This window comes from Falco cherrug, chromosome W, assembly GCF_023634085.1.
Source record: "Falco cherrug isolate bFalChe1 chromosome W, bFalChe1.pri, whole genome shotgun sequence".
NCBI lineage: Eukaryota > Metazoa > Chordata > Aves > Falconiformes > Falconidae > Falco > Falco cherrug.
Window position 1 is genome coordinate 8,684,849 of NC_073719.1, and position 21,436 is coordinate 8,706,284.

General features: G+C 37.7%; 1 protein-coding gene across 3 annotated transcripts in view; it reads right to left on the reverse strand.

Moving 5' to 3' along the window:
- The window catches only part of LOC129734580 (homer protein homolog 1-like), a 122,090-nt gene that overhangs the window by 18,354 nt on the left and 82,300 nt on the right, over window positions 1–21,436 (reverse strand). For all 3 annotated transcript variants that reach the window (XM_055698208.1, XM_055698207.1, XM_055698206.1), the window contains exon 6: window positions 4,451–4,607. In XM_055698208.1, coding sequence (XP_055554183.1) covers window positions 4,451–4,607 — 157 coding nt within the window. The remainder of the gene's footprint in view (window positions 1–4,450; window positions 4,608–21,436) is intronic.

Consider the following 21,436-nt stretch of genomic DNA (forward strand, 5'->3'; position numbering starts at 1 on the left):
TTTTTAATATTAAGAGGAAACTTTATGTAAATAAGGTATTTATATGAAGAGAAAACTAAAGATGGAAATAATAATGCGAAGTTTGCTAATCAATATGCATTACTTCCCATACACCACGCTTGACAGAGGATATGAGTCTGCTGTAGTGGCTGTCCTGGTTTCAGCTGGGATAGAGTTAATTTTCTTCTTAGTAGTTAGTACAGTGCTGTGTTTTGGCTATGATGTGAGAACAATGTTGATAACACGCTGATGTTTTTAGTTGTTGCTGGGTAATGTTTATTCTAAGTCAAGGACTTTTCAGTTCCTTGGGCCCTGCCAGCCAGAGGGCTGGAGCGGCACAGGAAACTGGGAGGGGACACAGCCAGGACAGGTGACCCAAGCTAGCCAAAGAGGTATTCCATACCATATGACGTCATGCTGAGTATATAAACTGGGGGAAGAAGAAGGAAGGTGGGGACATCTGGCAATATGGCTTTTGTCTTCCCGAGTAACCATTATGCGTGATGGAGCCCTGCTTCCCTGGGGATGGCTGAACACCTGCCTGCCCATGGGAAGTAGTGAATGAATTCCTTGTTTTGTTTGCTTGCGTGCACAGATTTTGCTTTACCCTTTTCCCCCACCTTTCCATTTTACTATTATTATTACTGTTAGTATTATTGTTATTATTATTGTTGTTCTTACCTCTTTATTCTGTTTAAATTATTAAATTGTTCTTATCTCAACCCTTGACTTTTACATTCCTTTTCCGATTCTCTTCCCCACCCCTCTGAGTGAGGAGGAGTGAGCAACTGGCTGCGTGGTGCTTGGTTGCTGGCCAGGCTTAAACCACGACACTTGCAGACAGGTGACTCAGGCACCAAAAATTGTATGTAAGCCTGAAGCACATAATGAGTGAATACCACAATTACATTATATATAAACCACTTAATATATAATTAAATTGAACTAAATATAGCGGCTAGTGTTGGCAGTACCATTCTTCATTTTGGAGGCTAGTCTGTTTTATAAAAGACTATGATCTTGTAAGTGAGTGTATCCCTCCAATGCATACATATCTACATACATTCTTCTCCAGTGAGCAAGATTCTGTGACAGCCAACTTTTCCGTATAAACCAACCACATTAAAATTGAGCATGCAAATTAATTTCCAAACTTGTTTCTCCTTGAAATCAATTTTTCTAGGAGCATTTCTATTCAACTTTTCTTAACAAAGGTTTTCTTGGATCAAAAAACTTTTTTTTTTTCTGAACTGGCAACAGATATGGGTTGCTGCATGGCAAATTCCAATTAGATATTAGGAAAAATAATTTTATAAGAAGGGTAGTGAAACATTGGAACAGGTTGCCTGGAGAGACTGTGGGATCTCCATTTTTCAAGACTTGACTCACAGCCCTGAGTAACCTGACCCAATCCTGGAGTTGGACATAACTTCAAAGCTGGCTGGCCCTGGTTTCAGTGGGGAATTGGACCAGATAACCTACAAAATTCCCCTCCATGCTAAATTATTTTGTGATTCTGTGAACTAAGGATGGGGTTCCTTTCATCTGACTAAAAGTATGTTTATATGACTATCTAGATGATTATCCTATAGGGAAAGACAAGCACTTACAGGAGCAAATTCTACTCAACACCTTATTTTTCTTAGACTGGGACGCTTATTCTTCATGCTTTTGTCTCTCCATGAATTGCAAGAAAAAAAGATGACCATCTTAGACTTGATGTATAACTTCTACATAATTTCAGGTGAGACAGATTCCAAATTGAGGAACATTTTTTTTGAACCAATTGCATCAATTGCAGCTACGTGTTTATACTGAGCTTAACAGATAAAGCTAACAGAAAGATAACATGATATGGTCACTTAACACTGCTTGCTACCACATATACCATAACCAACAGTCTCCAGATCCGCCATTTCGACAGCACATTTTCTATCTGTAACAGAGAAGTATCTGATTTCCAGCTTCTTTTTGAATGGGGCACTATTTCAATTTGAAAGATTAGTCTTCAGCATGCAGATTAGAATAGCTCTTGTATTACACAGTATGGATAACAGGTTCAGATTGATTTATTTTTTTTACATAATCTACATACTTTTGCCTAGAGTTAGTCAAGTCTATATTTTTCTAAAAGCAGTTCCAACAGAGGGCAGTACTCTTGATAAACTATCCTGTTGTAATTTACAGGCATGCCCAGAGAGTCATAGACACAGAGTGTTCCTATATTCTGTGTGAGATATCAACAAGTTCTGAGGTCACAGATTACAGAAACATTTAATAAAGGCATGTCAAAGGTGATCAAAAGAGCATTGTGTAGATGATCCCATGTGATAAGATTTTGCGTTCTCTCAAAAATACAAAATAATTGTAGGAAATTTGCTGGGCAAAGGTTATTAAAAATAATCAGCTGTTAATGAATGTAGCTACAGACTTGGTTACTGCTTCCATTAACTGTAGTATCAGGTACAAGCAAAGTGACATGCTAAAAATTCCTGTATTCGTTAATTGTATTTTCCAATAACAGATTTTAAATAAGATTTTACTAAGAGTGAGGGTAACATCAAGAAAAAGGGAACTTCTACCACAGTGCCTTGCTTGTCTTGTCTGATTGGGTCTCCCCACAGCAAGGCAGGCAAATAATTCAACTGCTGTATTATCTCAGTTTTGCAACAAAAGCTGTTAATACAATTCAGTATGTTAAGACATTTCAGTATGAAGAATGCTACCTCATTATGTCTATGTTTTAACAATGAGTTCTTCACTGTAAAACCTGAATCTGGTGATCAAATCCACCTGAACTTTTGCACTGTAATAATTATAATATATATGGTTATAATTTAACTAATTTTATCAACAATTACTATTATCATCTATTCACAAACCAGGTTATAAGCACAGGTTAGAACTTCTACCCTTCCAGAGGAGAAGCTAAAATGAAATGACAAAGTGAAAATCTCTCTCTATACAAACACACATGACAAACTTGTTCCTGACTGGAAAATTTCTGAAGCAAAGTAATTTTGTCAGCAACTGCCAATTTCTTGAAATGAAAGCACTTTGCAAAAAGCACCAGTTTTAATTACACTTTGTGTATTTTGTCCAGCCAACTATGGCACATGCAGTTACAGTCTAAGAGAAATTGTCATTCTTCCCTATCAAATCATTTGTCTGGGACTTGAAGATCCTCATCTGCAAGTCAGTCTAGGTATAGGACAGCCCCAACAACCTGCCATTTCCCCAGGTTTCTCAAGCTCAAGGGAATTCTTGCTATTCTTGCAGACCTCCAGGTTAGATGCAGACTTCTGAATTTCTTCTCAGATCAATATGATTCCTGTTCCTGAGATTACTAGCCTCCAGTTGGACAGATCCAGCACAGGTCTGAAAAAACCCTTCAAAATTTGCAGGATTTGGCTAATTGTAATTGCCATATGTTATTTCATTTAAAAGAGTACAGCATATAAAACCAAATTGTCTGACATGTTTGCTTCTTGAACTTTCCCTTCTGTCAGCATATTCATGAAACTAGTCTTCATGTAAACAAGCATATGGGGGTTTTGTTTGTTTTTATATTCTTAACTAAGTTCATCTCCTTGAAATTTTTCTAAGTTAACTGATATTAACAAAATTCATACAACTCCATCAAAGTCATCTTCCCTTCATACATATGCTAATCTTGCCTTCACTTTATACAAAAATATGTCCTAAACTATGATGACAAATTCATATGAATAAAGATTAATAAATTATACAATAGAGACTTACATGTGAAAAGAGAAGAGAAATAAAAATATTATATATTTATTTTCATAATGCAGCCTTCAGCCTTGCATACACTTTATTCCTCTCTCAAACACTTGTATTTCTGTCCCCATTGTGCTCTAATTTCTGGTTTGCCAAATGACCTCTGCAAACAAAATTTACAATGAAGGAAATGGGACCCTGCCCCTCCTATATGAAAGCAGAGGCAGATCTCTAATTGTGTATAATGAGCTTGATTCTACATGCAGTTTTCTTTAGGTGCAAGGATGAAAGGAAGCTGTTGGTCTTTGTTATATGTGGAAACTACAACAGGGTTCCTTTAACTTACAGATCTGATGTCAAGTTTCTATGGGCTCAAATGCTAGAGGGACTAAAGTGTAATGTTATGGAGAATGTCCTGAAACTGATATAATGCAGCTGGTAGCAAATGAAGAGTGAAAGCTGGCAGACATATCCTAAGTATCACAGGTTAGATAACTCTTCCTGCAACAAAATCCTCTGCAGAAAAGGAAACTGATAAAAAAGAGAATTTCCCAACTGAGAAACACCCTGTGTGCTTTAAAGTCATCATTAATTTCTGCTTCAAACGTTAACCTAAAGGCCCAACAATAAGCTTATTTTACTTCATAATGAACAAATACAATCACCAGTACTTCCACCTCAAGGATCCTGGCCGTTTGCCTTGACTTACCCGCTTATGAAGACGTTCTGCTTCCTCCTGATATGCAGCAAGCTGTTGCTTCCATTGTTTTACATTGGCAGTGGACTCCAGCAGGGCTGCAGTGAGCTTAGCATTATTACCCTTGAGTGTGGCCAGTTCTGCTTCCCAATGCTTGCTGATTGTCGAACTGCACAAACAGAATAAGAATGGTCAGAGCCCTCAAATCTTTTTATTTTTTTCTTAAAATGTCCTTTTTTTTTTTTCCAAAATATCCAGGAAAAATATAATTATGCAAAAATCCTACGACTGAATGTCCAAAAAAGAAACCAAATGGTCAAATCATCAAAAATTTAAATTCAAAAAATTGCAGTTATTTCAATGTGCATTATTAACAAGTGAGATAACTTAATGAGTAGAATAGATCAAAGTTTTGAGAGAGCAGTGTAATACTTGTTAAAAATAGGTTTTCACCCCATGCTATATACTATAAGGCTATGCATAAGTCTCATTTCAGACCTCATTCTAAATTAGGATCAGGGGTTGGGGTGGTTGTTGGGGTTGTATGTTCCCAGTCACATCACTTGATAAGGGAGATGACACCTTTATATAAACAGTTCTAGTGCATTGAGGGTAAAACATTCAGATCTTTCCTCTCCTTCATAAGTAATATATCTATTTCTATACCTAAATCTGAAGCCAAACAGTAGTTGGTACATCTTGTATTTTGGATTTTTTTATATTTCTTCAGTCACTGTCTTGTCTCTGATTAACACAATATGGAGAAGACTGTAAATAAATTATTATAAGAGAAATGTCTCCTGTTAGCCAGTTATGGAAAGTAGTTTGCTCAGTCATTGAGGTTGTTTTATGTGATTTTGTAAAAAGAAAAATGTATTAAGAAGCTGGACTTTTTTGTACTTTAAGGAATAGATCCTATCTGTCATGTCATGCCAATTAATATAGGCTACATTATGGTAGTTACGCTATTTTCTCCTAAATATGAAAAGACACTACTGGCACCTTATGGAGTACACAAACCTGTTTAACAGCAACAGGCTGGTTGCTGTTCCTTACTTAACTTATGGGAGTGTCATGGTTTAACCCTGGCTGGCAACCAAGTACCACGCAGCCACTTGCTCACCTACCCCACAGTGGGATGAGGGAGATGATCAGAAGAGTAAAAGTGAGAAGACTCGAGGGTTGAGATAAAGACAGTTTAATAGGTAAAGCAAAAACTGTGCACGCAAGCAAAGCAAAGCAAGAAATTCATTCACTGTTTCCCATGGGCAGGCAGGTGTTCAGCCATCCCCAGGAAAGCAGGGCTCCATCATGCGTAATGGTTACTCAGGAAGACAAATGCCATACAGCCAGATGTCGTGTCCCCCCCTTCCTTCTTCTTCCCACAGTTTATATATACTCAGCATGACATCATATGGTATGGAATACCTCTTTGGTTAGTTCGGGTCACCTGTCCTGGCTGTGTCCCCTTCCAGTTTCCCGTGCCCCTCCAGTCATCTGCTGGCAGGGCCCAGGAAACTGAAAAGTCCTTGATTTAGTATAAACATTACCCAGCAACAACTAAAAACATCAGTGTCCTATCAACATTGTTCTCACATCAGAGCCAAAACACAGCACTGCACCAGCTACTAAGAAGAAAATTAACTCTATCCCAGCTGAAACCAGGACAGGGAGTTAACAAGTTGAGAAATGACCCTGAAGCAGGAGCAGAGATTTTTTTAGCATGCCTTCTAATCTATGTAATTAACTAGTCATCTTCAACTGGCTCATTTGTTTTCAGGCTATGCTATGATAAAATGCCTTGTTTAAGCTGAAGGAATTTGTTGTTCTAGGCTGTAACATTAGTTGCAGCATGCCTACTTGTGCACAGAGACATGATGCAGAGATGTATATGGTACTAATGCTAATCTGGGTCTGCGTGCGCAAGTAATACAGTCATGACTGCTCAACATTGTTCTGGAAGAATGTGGCTATATTGCTTTCAGGACCTGAGGTAATGTGTCTGTGTGGAACTTCACTGCTGGATGTCTTTGCATGGACATCACAGCACTCAGAACTAGGTCCAGCTCTCTACTGATTTCATTGCCCAGTGTATCATTATCTGCAGTTGAGTGCTGCAGTGAGATATTTACCTTTCATCTACTAAAAAAATCACAGATTAGAATAACATGTATTTAGCCTTGCAGGAGGAAATCAAAGACTTATGTTTGAGCAAAAAGAATAGGCAGAGCCAGTGGTGTGCCATTTTGCAGCACTTGGAGAGAAAATAATGTAGCCATTTTGATTGATATTTTTGTTAGAGGTATTTACTGTAGCTGCTCTTAATATTGCTGAATAACACGGAGCCCTATTAAGCTTAAGTGATGGGTTGACCTTGGCTGGACACCAGGTGCCCACCAAGCCACTCTATCACTCCCCCTCCTCAGCTGGACGGGGGGAGAAAAATACAACAAAAGGCTCACGGTTCAAGATAAGGACAGGGAGATCCCTAACCAAATACCATTATGGGCAAAAAAGACTCTACTCGGGGAAATTAATTTAATTTATTGCCAATCAAATCAGAGAAGAATAATGAGAAATGAGAGCAAATCTTAAAACACATTACCCTCACCCCTCCCTTCTTCCCAGGCTCAAATGCACTCCTGAATTATCTACCTTCTCTCTCCCAAGCAACACAGGGGGATGGGGAATGGGGGTTGCGGTCAGTTCATCACACGTTGTCTCTGCTGCTTTTTCTTCCTCACATTCTTCCCCTGCTCTGGTGCAGGGTCCCACCCATGGGAGACAGTCCTCCATGAACTTCTCCAGTGTGAGTCCTTCTCACAGGCTGCAGTTCTTCACACACTGCTGCAGTGTGGATCCCTTCCACAGGGTGCAGTTCTTCAGGAACGGACTGCTCCAGCATGGACTCTCCATGGGGTTACAGCCTACTTCAGGCGCATCCACCTGCTCTGGCATGGGGTCCTCCATGGGCTGCAGGGTGGATATCTGTTCCACTATGGACCTCCATGGGGTGAAGGCGACAGCCTGCCTCACCACGGTCCTCACCACAGGCTGCAGGGGAATCTCTGCTTTGGGGCCTGGAGCACCTCCTCCCCCTCCTTCTTCACTGTCCTTGGTGTCTGCAGAGTTGTTTCTCACATATTCTCACTCTTCTATTCTGGCTGCTGTTGTGCAGCATTTTTTTCCCCCTTCTTAAAAATGTTCTCACAGAGGTGCTACCACCGTTGCTGATTGGCTCAGCCTTGGTCTGTATTGGAGCCGGCTGGCATTGGCTCCGTTGGACACGGGGGGAGCTTCTAGCAGCTTCTCACAGAAGCCACCCCTGTAGCCTCCCCTTCTAGCAAAACCTTGCCACGCAAACCCAGTACAGCTTATTAGTAATTACCTGAAAAATCAAGACTCTTGTGTGTTTGATTCAAACATATGGACGCATTGTATCTTGAGTGACTATTCTAATGATATTGCAAAACTTTTTGTTAATGAACACTACTTATAGTGCCTGATGTGGATCATTGTACTTTAGAAATCTGTGAGGAAAAAAAGATTCTTATTCTAAAAGAGTTTGCAGTTTATTTTAAGCATGCAGAACAAAGAGCTCGATGGGATGCAGAAGTGGAGTCTAGATGGTGATAATGAGCACAGCGATGACTGAATGCTAAGTGGAGAAAAGGATGATTTTTTTAGGTTGGATTTGGAAAGTACATATTATGTGGTAAAACTCTCAGTTAAGAAACATTTATTGCTGAACTGAGATGAGAGTCTGCTTAATGTTTTTCGGATTGTGTTCCTAACACCACTGCTCCTCCTCCTCCTCGCGACTGAAGATTCCCTTAGGAGAACGCCTCCTTTGTAGCAGCAGATATCACGATTAAGAAAACAATAGGAAACAATTCTCTATTGTTGTTTTTTATTTTTCAGAGGAGGTAGTTTCATCATCTTGGGTATTTGAAAATTTTGTCTGTTGAGGAGATAACAAATGGAGAGGGAATCAATTACTGTGTGTAGAATAAGATTTTATGTAATATAAATATAAACTTCTGTGACTATAGTCTCTATTAAATTTTTTCCAGTAATTCTTTCCCTGGTTTGGCAGTTGATGCTTTTATTTTTTAATAATGTTGTCAAATAATTGTACCAAACCTTTATATAGAAACTTTTGCTAAAGATTTGTTAGAAACCTCTTTCAGTTGTGATTCTGAGTTACTGAGCCAGCATTTTTTAAAGGTATGGTTTTACTGTGGTTGATGTTCTTTCACTGTACTAACATGAGTATAAACTCATTATTCTCTTTTTTTTGTTATATAAAACTATTTGCATTTGTTAAGCAATCATTTCCTGATGTTCCTTTGCATTGATGACTGAGTTAGTTATTCAAAAATAAGATTTTAATAGCGGTCTCATTATTTTTCTTCTTTCTTGAAAGCTAGTTACAGATTTTTCATGCTCAATATCTCTATTGTTATCCCAGTCTACCCCTGCTGGCTACACAGTAGCATTAATTAGGTTATCATATGAAACAAACAGCTGTTTTATTAGGGAGCTAAATCTATAGCAAAGAGTCAATGTAAAAAAAAATAAATTATGTAGAATGCATCTAGAAAAATATCTTTGAAAAAATAGGGTTATGAAGAAATCAAATTCCTTATCATGAGCAGACTGGGAGAAGCAACTGGTTGGTGAAACTGTTTGAGGTATGTTCATAACACATGCTTTGATGACCTCATGTCTCATGTCCATTTAATAGGACACCTTTACTACTCTTCAAGCCCACAGTTTAAACCATAGCCCATGCCAAGACAAGTGTTACTTAGTTGCTTAGTTGTAGTGACAGCTGACATAGGGTTACTTGGTATGCTTTATTATTATTATTATTATTATTATTATTATTATTATTATTATTATTATTATTATAATATAAGGGCATAACTACATAGAATACTTGCAATAAAATATGATCTCTGCACATACTAAGCTTACTAAATGAGAAGCTACCTTTTTACTTGAGATCCTTTTTAACCTGAAAGCAAGGCTCACTGGAACTAGTTAAATATAATACTGATACAGATCTCTTTTACATATATTACAAGTTACTAGTCTTAAACATGGTAGTGTATCCAGTGATGAGGGTTGAAATGGTTGCTCAGCTCTCCCTTTCTATCTTTTCCATAGAAGTACAATTTGATACTACAGAAATCAGTCAGCTGATAAAAGAGAAATGAACATTACTTCTTGATGCTCTCTGAATTCTATACAGTTGGTCAACATCTTTCTTGAAGTGTGGCTCTAACTGGACATAATGCTCTTGCTTTCCCAGTGCTGAGAAGGAAGGATTACTTCACATGTGTGGCTGTCGCAAAAGGAGTGGTTTAGGTCAGGTCACTTACAAAATCACCACCGAAGGGTTTGAGTGAAATAGATTTAATATGAATTTGTGGAAATGCAACTGCACAAGATTCGATGGCAAGGTTCACTCTATTACTTATTACATGGAGTAAATGTACAGAGATAAATCAAATTGAAATCAAGTCAAAATTGAGTTGGAAACAGTTTATAAAGATCAAAGGTGTAAGAGGGTAAAGGAGATCCTCCCATTGAGTCACGAGGTTTAGAGTGGACCCCCTTGCTTTCTAAGCTCTCACAGAGTTTAGGTGTGACTGGATCTATTCCTAGTCTCAGACTTGGACAACAGATTAGATCTAGAGAAATATAAAGAGTAAGGGGAATTCTACTGTTGATTCACAAGGTTCAGAGTGGACCCCCTTGCTTTCTGAACTCTTAGAAAGCTTAGGTGTGGCTAGGTCCAATCTTAGTCTCAGACTTGGACAATGGTTTGTATCTAAAGGGAGGAGAGAGAGAAAGAGAGAGAGAATGTGTTCATAGGATTTTAGCAGCAAAGCAAATCAAGAAAATTTGTTCAAATCACAAAATAACCTAACTACTTCAAGCTAGCAATGTATATTAGAACAAAGGTATACCTGTTAAAAGTTCCCCTCAAGTTCAGTGAAATACATCTAATGCCTTTTGCATTCCTCAATGGGCGAAGGGTTGAGCCTCGAGGAGCAGGGGTATCAGCCCAGGCCCCATCGTCAGTTTTCTGTGACAGTCCCTCTAGTATTGCAAACTTGCTAGTTCACAAGCTCTGAGCGGCTTCCTGCTCAGAGGGAGATGCTGGTCGCAGCCCGCTGCAGTCCAGGAGATCTCAAAAGGGTCTCACTTTAGGACTGCTGTTTATAAGGCTGTGAGATGATTGGCTTTAGTCATCTGTAAATTTCCTTCCTGGCCACAACCCAAGTCAGTAATTTTCTCAGAAATTCCAAGAACAATGGTATCGTTCCACTCGTGTTACCACTTGGGCTATGATTTGGGCAGGAGTGTTCTGGGGTTGTCAGGGAATAATTGATTGTTTCCATTCTTGTTCCCTGCTTTGACCAGTCAATGGGAGTTCCAGTACAGACAGTGCCATTCTCTGCCTTAGCCGAGTAGGAGTTCCTGATATGGTCAAGGGGCGCTTAACTGCCCAACTCATTACTCAAGGTACCAAGGCCTAGTCAGCAACTACTGGGGTCGTAGAACAGCCCAAAGAAGGGGGAGAAGTGCACCACCACAGTGGCAGGCTATATTTCTCCTCATACACCCAATCATGATGTTTTCTTTTTTGCCAGAGTATGAGATTGTTGGTTTATGTTCCACTTGTCATCTGCCATAATAATCCATATCATTTTCTTTAATATCGTCACCTAGCTATTTTTTTCTTCATCCTTTGTTTGCAGTCACTTAATCTTGTCTACAGGTAGAAAGAACCCTGTATTTGTCCCTATGAAATTGCAACCTGTTTTGATTAGGGGTTTTTTTTGGCCATTTCTGTAGTTAGGTAAGATGATTCAGATGTGCCGCAACATGTTTTCAGCCCCTCCTAGTCTTTTTTATTATTTCAAGTTATAGAAATTTAATTACATGAAAGTAGGTTGTTTCTTTATTAGTACAAATAAGCATTGTATCAGAAATAGCGTGGCCATCAGGACTAGGGAAGTGATCGTCCCCCTGTACTCGTCACTGGTGAGGTTGCACCTCAAATACTGTGTTCATTTTTGGGCCCCTCACTACAAGAAAGACAATGAGGTGCTGGAGTGTGTCCAAAGAAGGGCAATGAAGCTGGTGGAGGGTCTAGAGCACGAGTCTTATGAGGAGCGGCTGAGGGAACTGGGATTGTTTAGTCTGGAGGAAAGGAGGCTCAGGGGAGACCTTATTGCTCTCTACAACTACCTGAAAGGAGGTTGTGGTGAAGTGGTTATCTATCTCTTTTTCCCAGGTAACAAGCAATAGGACAAGAGGAAACAGCCTCAAGTTATGCCAGGGGAGGTTTAGATTGGATATTAGGAAAAAATTCACTAAAAGGGTTGTCAGGCATTGGAACAGGCTGCCTAGGGAAGTGGTGGAATCACCATCCCTGGAGGTATTTAAAAGACATGTAGATGTGGCACTTAGGGACATGGTTTATTGGGACTTGGCAGTGTTAGGTTAACAGTTGGACTCAATGATCTTAAAGGTTTTTTCCAACCTAAATGATTCTATGAAAGTCAGCACCAAATGTGCTTTGGTCTGGTTTAACCTCTTTATTTACATGCTTAAAATATCTTTCATTATTGCTCTTAATCAGAAAGATTTAAATATTGATGCTAAAGATAAATGTTTCAGAAAAGTGTGCCCCCCCAAGTATTTGTGAGAGTATATTCCTGTAATTTGCATATTAACGTATCTTACGTATTGTTTCAATTTCTTTAGTCTTGCCAACCTGTAAAAAAAAACCAAACACACACAAACCCAAACAAAACAAACCCCCAAAAAACCAACCCAAACCTAACATATGGTCTTGTTACTTTAAATATTCATTTAATTGAACTTAACATGTAAATACAGAATAAACTATAAAGGTAAATCAATAGTAGTATTACAAAAAATCTTTCAGATTCTCTAATAATGTTCCAAAGTTATTGCTGTGTCTTTGAAATGTAGAAAATAAGTAGTTTTTAGTTTTGCAGTTACAAATTAAATGGATTAACTCTTTTCATCAGGTAAAAAACCCCACAAACAAACAAACATAAAACCCTGCAGAGTTTAGATATATATAGATACACACACACCCCCTTCTGATGAAGCTGGGACAGTGTTTCTACAGAAACCTGTGCTCTTGTTGGAGTGTTACCTGTATACAGTAGCAAAATTGATGGTCTTACTGTTTAGAAACATTCAAGACAGCATGGTATTTCTTCCCTGTAGAGGAATCTTGATCACAGTATGTCCATAGCTTTTAGGAGAACATAGCTTTTTCTGCAGTTCCCCGTGTCCAAAACTATGAGCTTTTTTATCCCTCCCCTCCTTGTTTTTTGAGTCTTTCTGCCACTACTGTAGTATCTTGCTTGATGGCTGATACTCTATCAGCTGCCTCAAGCAATGCTTGTGACAGCAAAGCTCCTGTCTGGCTCCACCCAGTAAGTCAAGTTGACTGATGCCTGGAAAGCCCTTCACTTTGGTGTTCTAGCTACAGTCACACTCCAGTTTCCTAACACTGCCCCCTCTTATACAGCCATGAGTCCTGTTTCTAACTGCACGTTTGACCTAGTTCTGTCTGGTGCTTGTTCTGGGCTTAATTTCATTGCCCCTACTGTCTGATTTCCTGGCCCTCAGTATTGTCCTATGATCTTGTCTTTCTCTTTGCTACTATAAATTCCTGCACATGCCTTTTCTTTGCAATTGATACTTAATTCAGTTCTTTTTATGTAATCTACCTTAAGTGTCATACTTCTTCAATGCATCTATTGTAACATGTCCTGTTTAATTTTTAACCTGTTCTTATTTGCAGGCAATGTAATAAATGCTTGTTTTTAAAGCAGACATTACAGACATGAACTTGGTATAATGTCAACCTGCTTGTGTATGCATAAAATTGTAACAACTTTATCAATGTTCATGCTTGCAAATCGTACGTGCAAAAGATGAACTGACAGTTGTAAACAGGAAGCAGCCTAGTTGCCTAAACAGAAATACGTAGTATATTTGGGAGTTAGTTATTATCAAAGTATACAAATACATGGAGTTGCAACAACAGTTTTATGAAGTATTTGACAAATCAGTATTTCTTGCCACTTTTGTACTAGTATTGTAGAATAAGCTTTTCAAGCAGCTGTTACTTATATATATTCTTTTGACAGTTAAAAGTAATAGGTTTGGGTTGGTTTTTCTTTGGTTTGTTTCTATTTCATGGTTTTATTGTAAGTTAAATTAGCCTGGTTAAATTAGCTTGTCTGAGATGGGCTTTGTAATTTTTATTTTTCTAAATCTTAGTGTTGTTTGCTACATATGACATTATACACTGTAAATTGATATTTGAAAATTTATATTTTATAAATAATGTTTTATGTCTCTACAGGAGATCTGTATCACAAAGCATAATGAAAAGATCCAGCATCATCACGAGAGTGAGGAGGAATACAAGATGCTCCATACTGTTCAGCTAGTAAGTTTGAGTTTTCTGCTGTTCAGTTTAGCCTCTAGTTAATAGCTTGCATTCCTCATTATACATTAATTAGTAGAACATTCAAAGTGATAGCTGTTTTTAAAAGATAGTGTGTATTCTTGACCTTTGGATCATGGATTTCTGTATCTCGTTATGCTGGTAAGGGGGAGTATATAGCTGTGTTAGGATGACATTAAACCCAAGCAAATAAAACAGTTCATTAATACTGGGTTCACAGTCTAAGTGATTACTGCTAGGGTTAGGCTGCATGCAGTTTGTTATCATGTGCACATAGATGATTCTGGACATCTCTGAGTACAGTCTCAGATATGCTGAAATGAGTAAAGAAACCATACACATTTGTTCTTGAATCTTAATAAGCTTGTTCATTATTTTTTCTCTACAAAAGAAATCACTTTGTATTGTATAAAGTATGTAGTTCCAGTTGCATGCTCCACAATTCTCTGCACAGCCTCATCACAGAGAATAGGCTAGTTAGTCTGACTGTTGTGTTAGACTTTATATAGTGATAGACTTTATCTTAAAGAATATTCAAATACTGAGCTAGGTCTTGGGAGCTGATATAGTATCAATATTTAATAAAGATCACTGACAAAGATACATTGAAATACAAGTCTTTTTAATTCAGGCTTCAATTAGATTAGCAAAAGAGATTCTATTTCATCCTTATACATTTTTAACATTGATATATTTGTCCAGGAAGTCAGCTGCATAATTTATTTTATGAAAAGGCTACTTGTGAAAGACTGGATGTATTGGTGTACTCTTTCGGGAAGTTAAAAAAACAGATTATTTATTTTCAATTCTTACAATAAGGCAAAGGAATTTGCTATGTGGACTGCAGTCCATTTATCACTCTCTTAAAAATAAGATGACAAAGCTGGAGGACTTTTTTGTCTCTGAAACACTACAGGGCTTTTTCATTATATTTGCCCGCTTGCACTTCATAAAGAACCTTATGCTAATTTTTTTGTCTTCTGTTAATAATTTGACTGAAAATTTCTGCTATTATTGTAAAATAGGTTTTCAGCCACTAGTTTTCATGAAGAATTTTGAAAAGATAATCTCAAAGGTGTCCAAACCTGAAACCAAATAAGAATTGCAATTTCACTATTCTTATTTAAAAACAAATATCCCCCCCCCAACAACCTCAAAACACCCCACTCCCCCCCAACAACAACAACCAAACCCAAAACAGACAAAAAAACCCTTGAGTTTGAGACTGCTTCAGTTTGACCTGATTGCAAATGAAACATGCAGGTATGGTGGTAGAACTACTCTTTCTTCTTGCTATAATCTTTATGCTTCTGTTTTAACTTCTTTGCCCCATTGCTCAGTTTCTGTCTTTTCACCACATGCTTCTAGTCCTCTTCTCCTTTTCCTGTTTCCTGTCTTTACCATTTTTCAGACATGTCCTTTTCTTGCTCTCCCTAACATATCTATACTTTTCTTTCTTGAAATCGCAGGAGTTGGCCCTTTATAAAGGACATCATTTTTTTAATGACAATGATCATCATCTTTTAAAAGTAATACTTAATACTGTGAGTCTTTTAAGAATTAAAGCTGCTGTTTCTGCTCAGGTTTTCTTAATAGTCACCTGTTCTATCACTTTTCCTGATAACTTCCGAAGTTATACATACGATGACTTTTGCCATCTGATAACTACTGTCCACTTTCAATAAATTTGACTGAAACATAGTGTTTTGTTTCAAAGATGTAGTAACTTTGCTGAAGTTTTGAGAAAATGAATGACTATTTGAAGGAGGTAGATCCAAATGTGTGTTTTCACTGAGGTAAAATCCCCAAACAAGAAAATAATATAACTGTCTTAGCTGCAAGGAAGAGCTTCAAACCTTTATTTAAAGATTACAGAAAATCAAGCTGGATTAAATAATGACAGTGTAAGTTAATTAAATATAAAACTTTAGTTTACTAGTGTAAGTTATAATGAAAATGTTTACTTAATTTGCTCAATATTGTCTTCAAAACTTTGTGGCACTGAGTTCTGTGATTTCTTGCACTGTAAAAATTTCAATATGACTTGTTTTAAATGTGCAACCTTGCAATTTGAACTGTCATTTTGTTTTTGGAATGAGAGAAAATGAATACTGGTTTGCTGTCTGGCTAACTTATACAATTGTAAATTTATGGGAATTTTTTTCAGTGTAATATTCTGTTACATCTCTAGTTATTTATCATCTTTCAAGGTAAAAAGTTCCGGTCTTCAAGTGCTCCAGTTCCAGATTGAAATCTTTCTTTACTGAGCTTTGCATTTCTTCAAGGTTATAAAACGTGAAACGCATAATATTCTTTTAAGGGGAAGACAAAGCCAAAGTTCTGAAGGTTAGAAATGTGTTTATTTGAGAAGTAGATTGTTAGGTAATTCCTAACAATTAGTAGAAGAGTTATTTTAATTCAGGTTTGCGGGGTTTTTAAATGATGCTAACCATAGCATTGGATGTGATATTTACATGTTTTACATATATTTTCCCAGAAGCAAGATCAGCTACATGATGAAGAGGAAAGAAAGAGCTCCTGGGTTAGTCAGGAACGACAGAAAACACTGGACAGACTTCGCATGTTTAAACAGGTAACAGAAGAAGAGTCGTTCTTTTCTGCCAATTTCTTTTGCAAAAGAAATTTTCACTCATTCCAGGACTATACTATGCTATTAGATATTCCCTGTCATTGTATAGTGTTCTTTGGAAAATTTACAAAAAATATGTCATTGGTGGTAGTAAATTTCTTTGGACGTTGTGTTCCCAGTGTCGTAATAAGCTTCTGTTTTGCTATCACATCTACACATTGTGACAAGACACATAGCAAATTTTACAAAAAGAAGTATGATCTGAATGGTGTTTCCCACAAAGACCATTATCATCTGACATACCCCCACTACCACTGATTGCAATAACACCTCCCAATACCTGCCCCTTCCTATTACAATGTAAGTATGAGAAAATCAATAGAAGATGGAATGAAGGGGAGAGAATAAGGAGAGGGATGAAAGTGCAAGTAAATAGAAAATATTAATTGGTGAAGACTTGTTTTGTTTTGCTGAATACATAAAAAAATTATAGATATGAGAAGTTTCTTTACTGGAAAGCTGTCTTGTTTAGCAGTACACTCTTCATATCCTTATTGTTTGCAAGGCTTTTGAATTGCATAGCTTCTGTAAATTAAAGCAGATTTACTTATTTTAACCAGCACCTGTTAATGAACTGACTTTATGTATGAGTGTGTTTATATTGATATGATTTCTATTGCTTTAGGCCTGCCACAATTGTCTAAAATGTTTTAGACCAGCATTTCAGAAGCAGTTTTTACTTTTGCATGAAAATGGCTATGGATGAAGCTAATTTGAAAAGACAGATATTGAAGTAGCAATTATAAGAACTACATTAAAAACACTTTGGAAATTCTCAAAATATTTGACATTTTCAAGAGAGGCCTTTTTTAAGCAGTATGATTCATATCTAAGGCCAGCATATTAGGTCAGAGAGGACGTTACTGCAGAGCACCACTGGCCAGTTTTAGAAAAGGGAAGCAAGAGTGAATTTTGAATTTTAGTTTTCAGAAAAAGGTTTCAAATGTACAATCTGGTTCTTAGTGAAATCCTAACTTTAACCCATGTATATCCTTGACTAGGCCAATCACATGTAAATTATGGCTTAACCAAGAATAAAAATTAAGAAAACAGATCATTTTTGCATAATGGTGAGGATATATTTGCTTTGGGTTTATGCCCAGAGCAAAATGAATGAAAAAATTAGATGAATTCTAATGTCAGAATGGCAGAAAGGCAAACCCTAACGACGAGTACTTACTATCTAAAATAGTGTGCTGCATGTAGTTATCTAATTGTAAATAACCTCTTCACTTTAGCGGTACCCTGGGCAAGTAATACTTAAATCAACCAGACTACAACTGGCTCATGCAAGAAGACAATGTGCAGCCAGCTCAGTGTCCTGTGTAGATCAGCCTAAATCTTTGCCAGCAACCATACAAATCCAAGAGAAAAGTGAAGAGGTAGACTTGGAAAATACAGTTCAGCCTTTGCAAGTGCAGGAATCCACAAGCTTCGAACAATTTCAAGTTATCTTGTTACCTCCCAATGGTGTTACCTCTGAACTGCCTCATGTTAGTACTTCTCCACTTGCCAGTAATGAGCTTCAACCAGAGACTGTTACTGTAGTACCGCTTCCACCCCCTTTGCCTCCACCACCCCCACCTCCACTTCCACCTTTGCCCTCCAAGGAAGATGACACCAAATCCTTAAAGAAAAGCAACAGTTTTGTTAAACATCAGAGTGAGGAGAAGGGAGTCCAGCACTCTTCCAGTGTCCCAACAGCACATCTGTTTGACAGCAGTCAGCTAGTCAGTGCCAAGAAGAAGCTTAAGAAGACCAGTGATCTAGAGGGCTTACACAGGAGGAGAGGTAATGTTTTAATTTCTGTGTATTTAATTGTAATGCATATCAATTCCTCTTTTGAATTGCTATATAGAGAAGTGTATGCTGTGATTTATTTATAATTATTAATGGGAAAGTTGTTAAAACCTTTTCAGTTGACAAATGCTGGCAACTCAAAGAAATGTTAAGATCTGTATGACAGCGTGCGGTATACTTGTTCAGTTAGGCAGAAAACACTTGTGAAACTGATCTTACAATACACCACGTTAGACTAGCTGGAAAATGGAGCTAAACATAGCCTAAAAGTTTACTTTTTCCTATCTTGTTTACAGCTAGCACTGCAAATATTATATGCTTCACCTGAGGGCACAGTGGGTTTTTTTAATAACATAATTTTACATAATTTATGACCTAGTAAAATGATTACTTGTCTTGGGACATAGGAAACCTTGAGACTGCTTTCTTCAAGGTTTCTTCAAGTTTTCATACAAAAATTCACAAACTCTCAAGTCCCCTTGAGAGCTGAGTAAGAATATATACATTTAACTACAACTGAGAATTACATCTATAATCATTCAGCAAAGCATGTTAATAAATAGTTTAAAAGATCAAAAACTTATCTGGAAACTGAGGTGAATGAATAGAGCACAGGGCTGAGCTGGGAGATGTTACACCTTCACTGTGATTCTGTGCTATTTGTTTTTAACTGTTTATCCTTTATCCCATATATAAAATGGGGAGAATGGCAGCCACGTTTGAACAAAATAATCTTGATGTTTCGATGAAACATGCTATATTAGGGCAAAGCTTTTATTTGAAAATCAAAGATGGGATTTTCAAAAGCACTCAGCTGAACTGTTTTACTGGAAGTCACTGAGAAAAAGTACCTCAGGTGTGCCCTGGTTCACACTACTGTAATATGGTTGTAATAACCTTTTATTAAAGCTCTATCTGGCTCTGTCAGTTACAACTACAGAAAACATCCCTCAATTGGCCTTTTCCCTCATCCAGATAAAATCAAAATTAGAACTGTTTTCATCTGTCAGGCAGAAACAAGGAGTGTTTCTTCTAGAATTGTCCTTAAATGACTGAAAAACCTTGAGGCAACTGAATAGTTGTAGAATTTTTAAGGTCTTACGAGTCTTGCAAGTCGCAGGTACAGTGTCTTAAGTTCATTATCAATTTTGATGCTGCCAATGCTCCATGTTTATTTTTCTGTAGTCTTATTGTTTATTTTTCTGATATTTTTCAATTTTATATAAAGCATGTGTTTTGTGTGCAATTTGACTATATATAATCATAAAATGACAAATATATAATCAAATTATATCCTCCCTCTTAAGAGTATCATTAATATCTGCAGCAGTACTCTACCTGCTGCTCTATATTCCCCAAGATGTTCCAAGTCTCCAAGTGACTTCAGAAATTTGTGTCTCTGACAGATGAGTATTTTACAGTCAGTCCTTCCTTTCTCCTTCAAATGTGCAGTTTTCCTCTTATTTCTCTCTTTTCCTCATGTCTATTCCAACTGTCTGGTCCATTAGTTTGATGGACAAAGTCCACTCAAAAATGCAAAACATCTTTTAAAAAATATACAAAAATATAAAAAAGAACCCTGGAGATGGATATTCATCTGTTGATTGATACGTGATGCACGTCGTATGTGCTAGTGTGTGGGAGGTATTTTGAACTGTTGTGCTTTATTATAGTGCATTCTCTGACATAGAGATCTTACCTACTTGTAGCTCTTCAAAGAGCCAAAGCACAATTTTTATTTCTGCAGAGAACTAGTTTCAAATTGGTAATAAAGGAAGGATTTGTGATAAAGTATTAGCTCTTACTTCTCAGTTTTAAATAATTATAAAGGAAGGGAATTTACATAGGCATGTTGTGACTAGGTGCTGGTACATACATGAATCCAGAGGAGCAGGAAAATGCATGCTGTTGCAGTTGACTGTACTGCTGCTTCCCTCACTGGCACATACTAATAATAATACAGTAGGTAAAATCAGCCACAAAATGCAAGCGCTGAGAATGTAGGCTCTTCTCTGTGCTTGCATTTCTGTGACTTCACAGTCCAATACTTAAGATGCATACTCATTACCTGAGTTTAAAAGTCAAGAAATATAAAGTAATATATATACACCTTCATTATGTTGGATTCATTGCAGCTGTCTTGATTTTCTTGAGTGCAAACAGGAAAGCCATCTTGTTCAAAAAGTTCTGCTACCTGCCTGATAGGAGGTTACTTGGTTTCAGAAATTATAATTGTCTGTATAATCCAGTTTTGACCTAGTAATAGGGAAGATAAATTTGGAGGCTAAAACAATAATAGAGCTACAGAATGATAAAATTGAAAATACTACAGTCTCCTTTAAACTTATGGTATGGGACTATCACAGTAATTGTATGTGGATACTTTTTGGTCTGTAGAACCATAGAATCATTTAGGTAGGAAAACACCTTTAAGATCATCAAGTCCAACCGTTAACCCAGGACTGCCAAGTCTATCACTAAACCACATCCCTAAGCACCACATCTACGCATTTTTTAAACACCTCCAGTGATGTCAATTCCACCACCTCCCTGGCGGCCATTTCCTCTTATCCTGTTGCTGTTATATAGGAGAAGAGACCTACCCCACCTGCCTACAACTTCCTTTCAGGTAGTTGTAGAGAGCAATAAGGTCTCCCCTGAGACTCCTTTCCTCCAGACTAAACAACCCCAGTTCCCTCAGCCGCTCCTCATAAGACTTGTGCTCTAGACCCTCCACCAGCTTCATTGCCCTTCTTTGGACACACTCCAGCACCTCATTGGCTTTCTTGTAGTGAGGGGCCCAAAAATGAACGCAGTACTTGAGGTGCGGCCTCACCAGTGACGAATACAGGGGGACAATTGCTTCCCTGCTGGCCACGCTATTTCTGATACAAGCCAGGATGCTATTGGCCACCTTGGCCACCTGGGCACACTGCTGCCTCATGTTCAGCTGGCTGTCAACCAGCACCCCCAGGTCCTTTTCTTCCAGGCAGCTTTCCAGCCACTCTTCCCC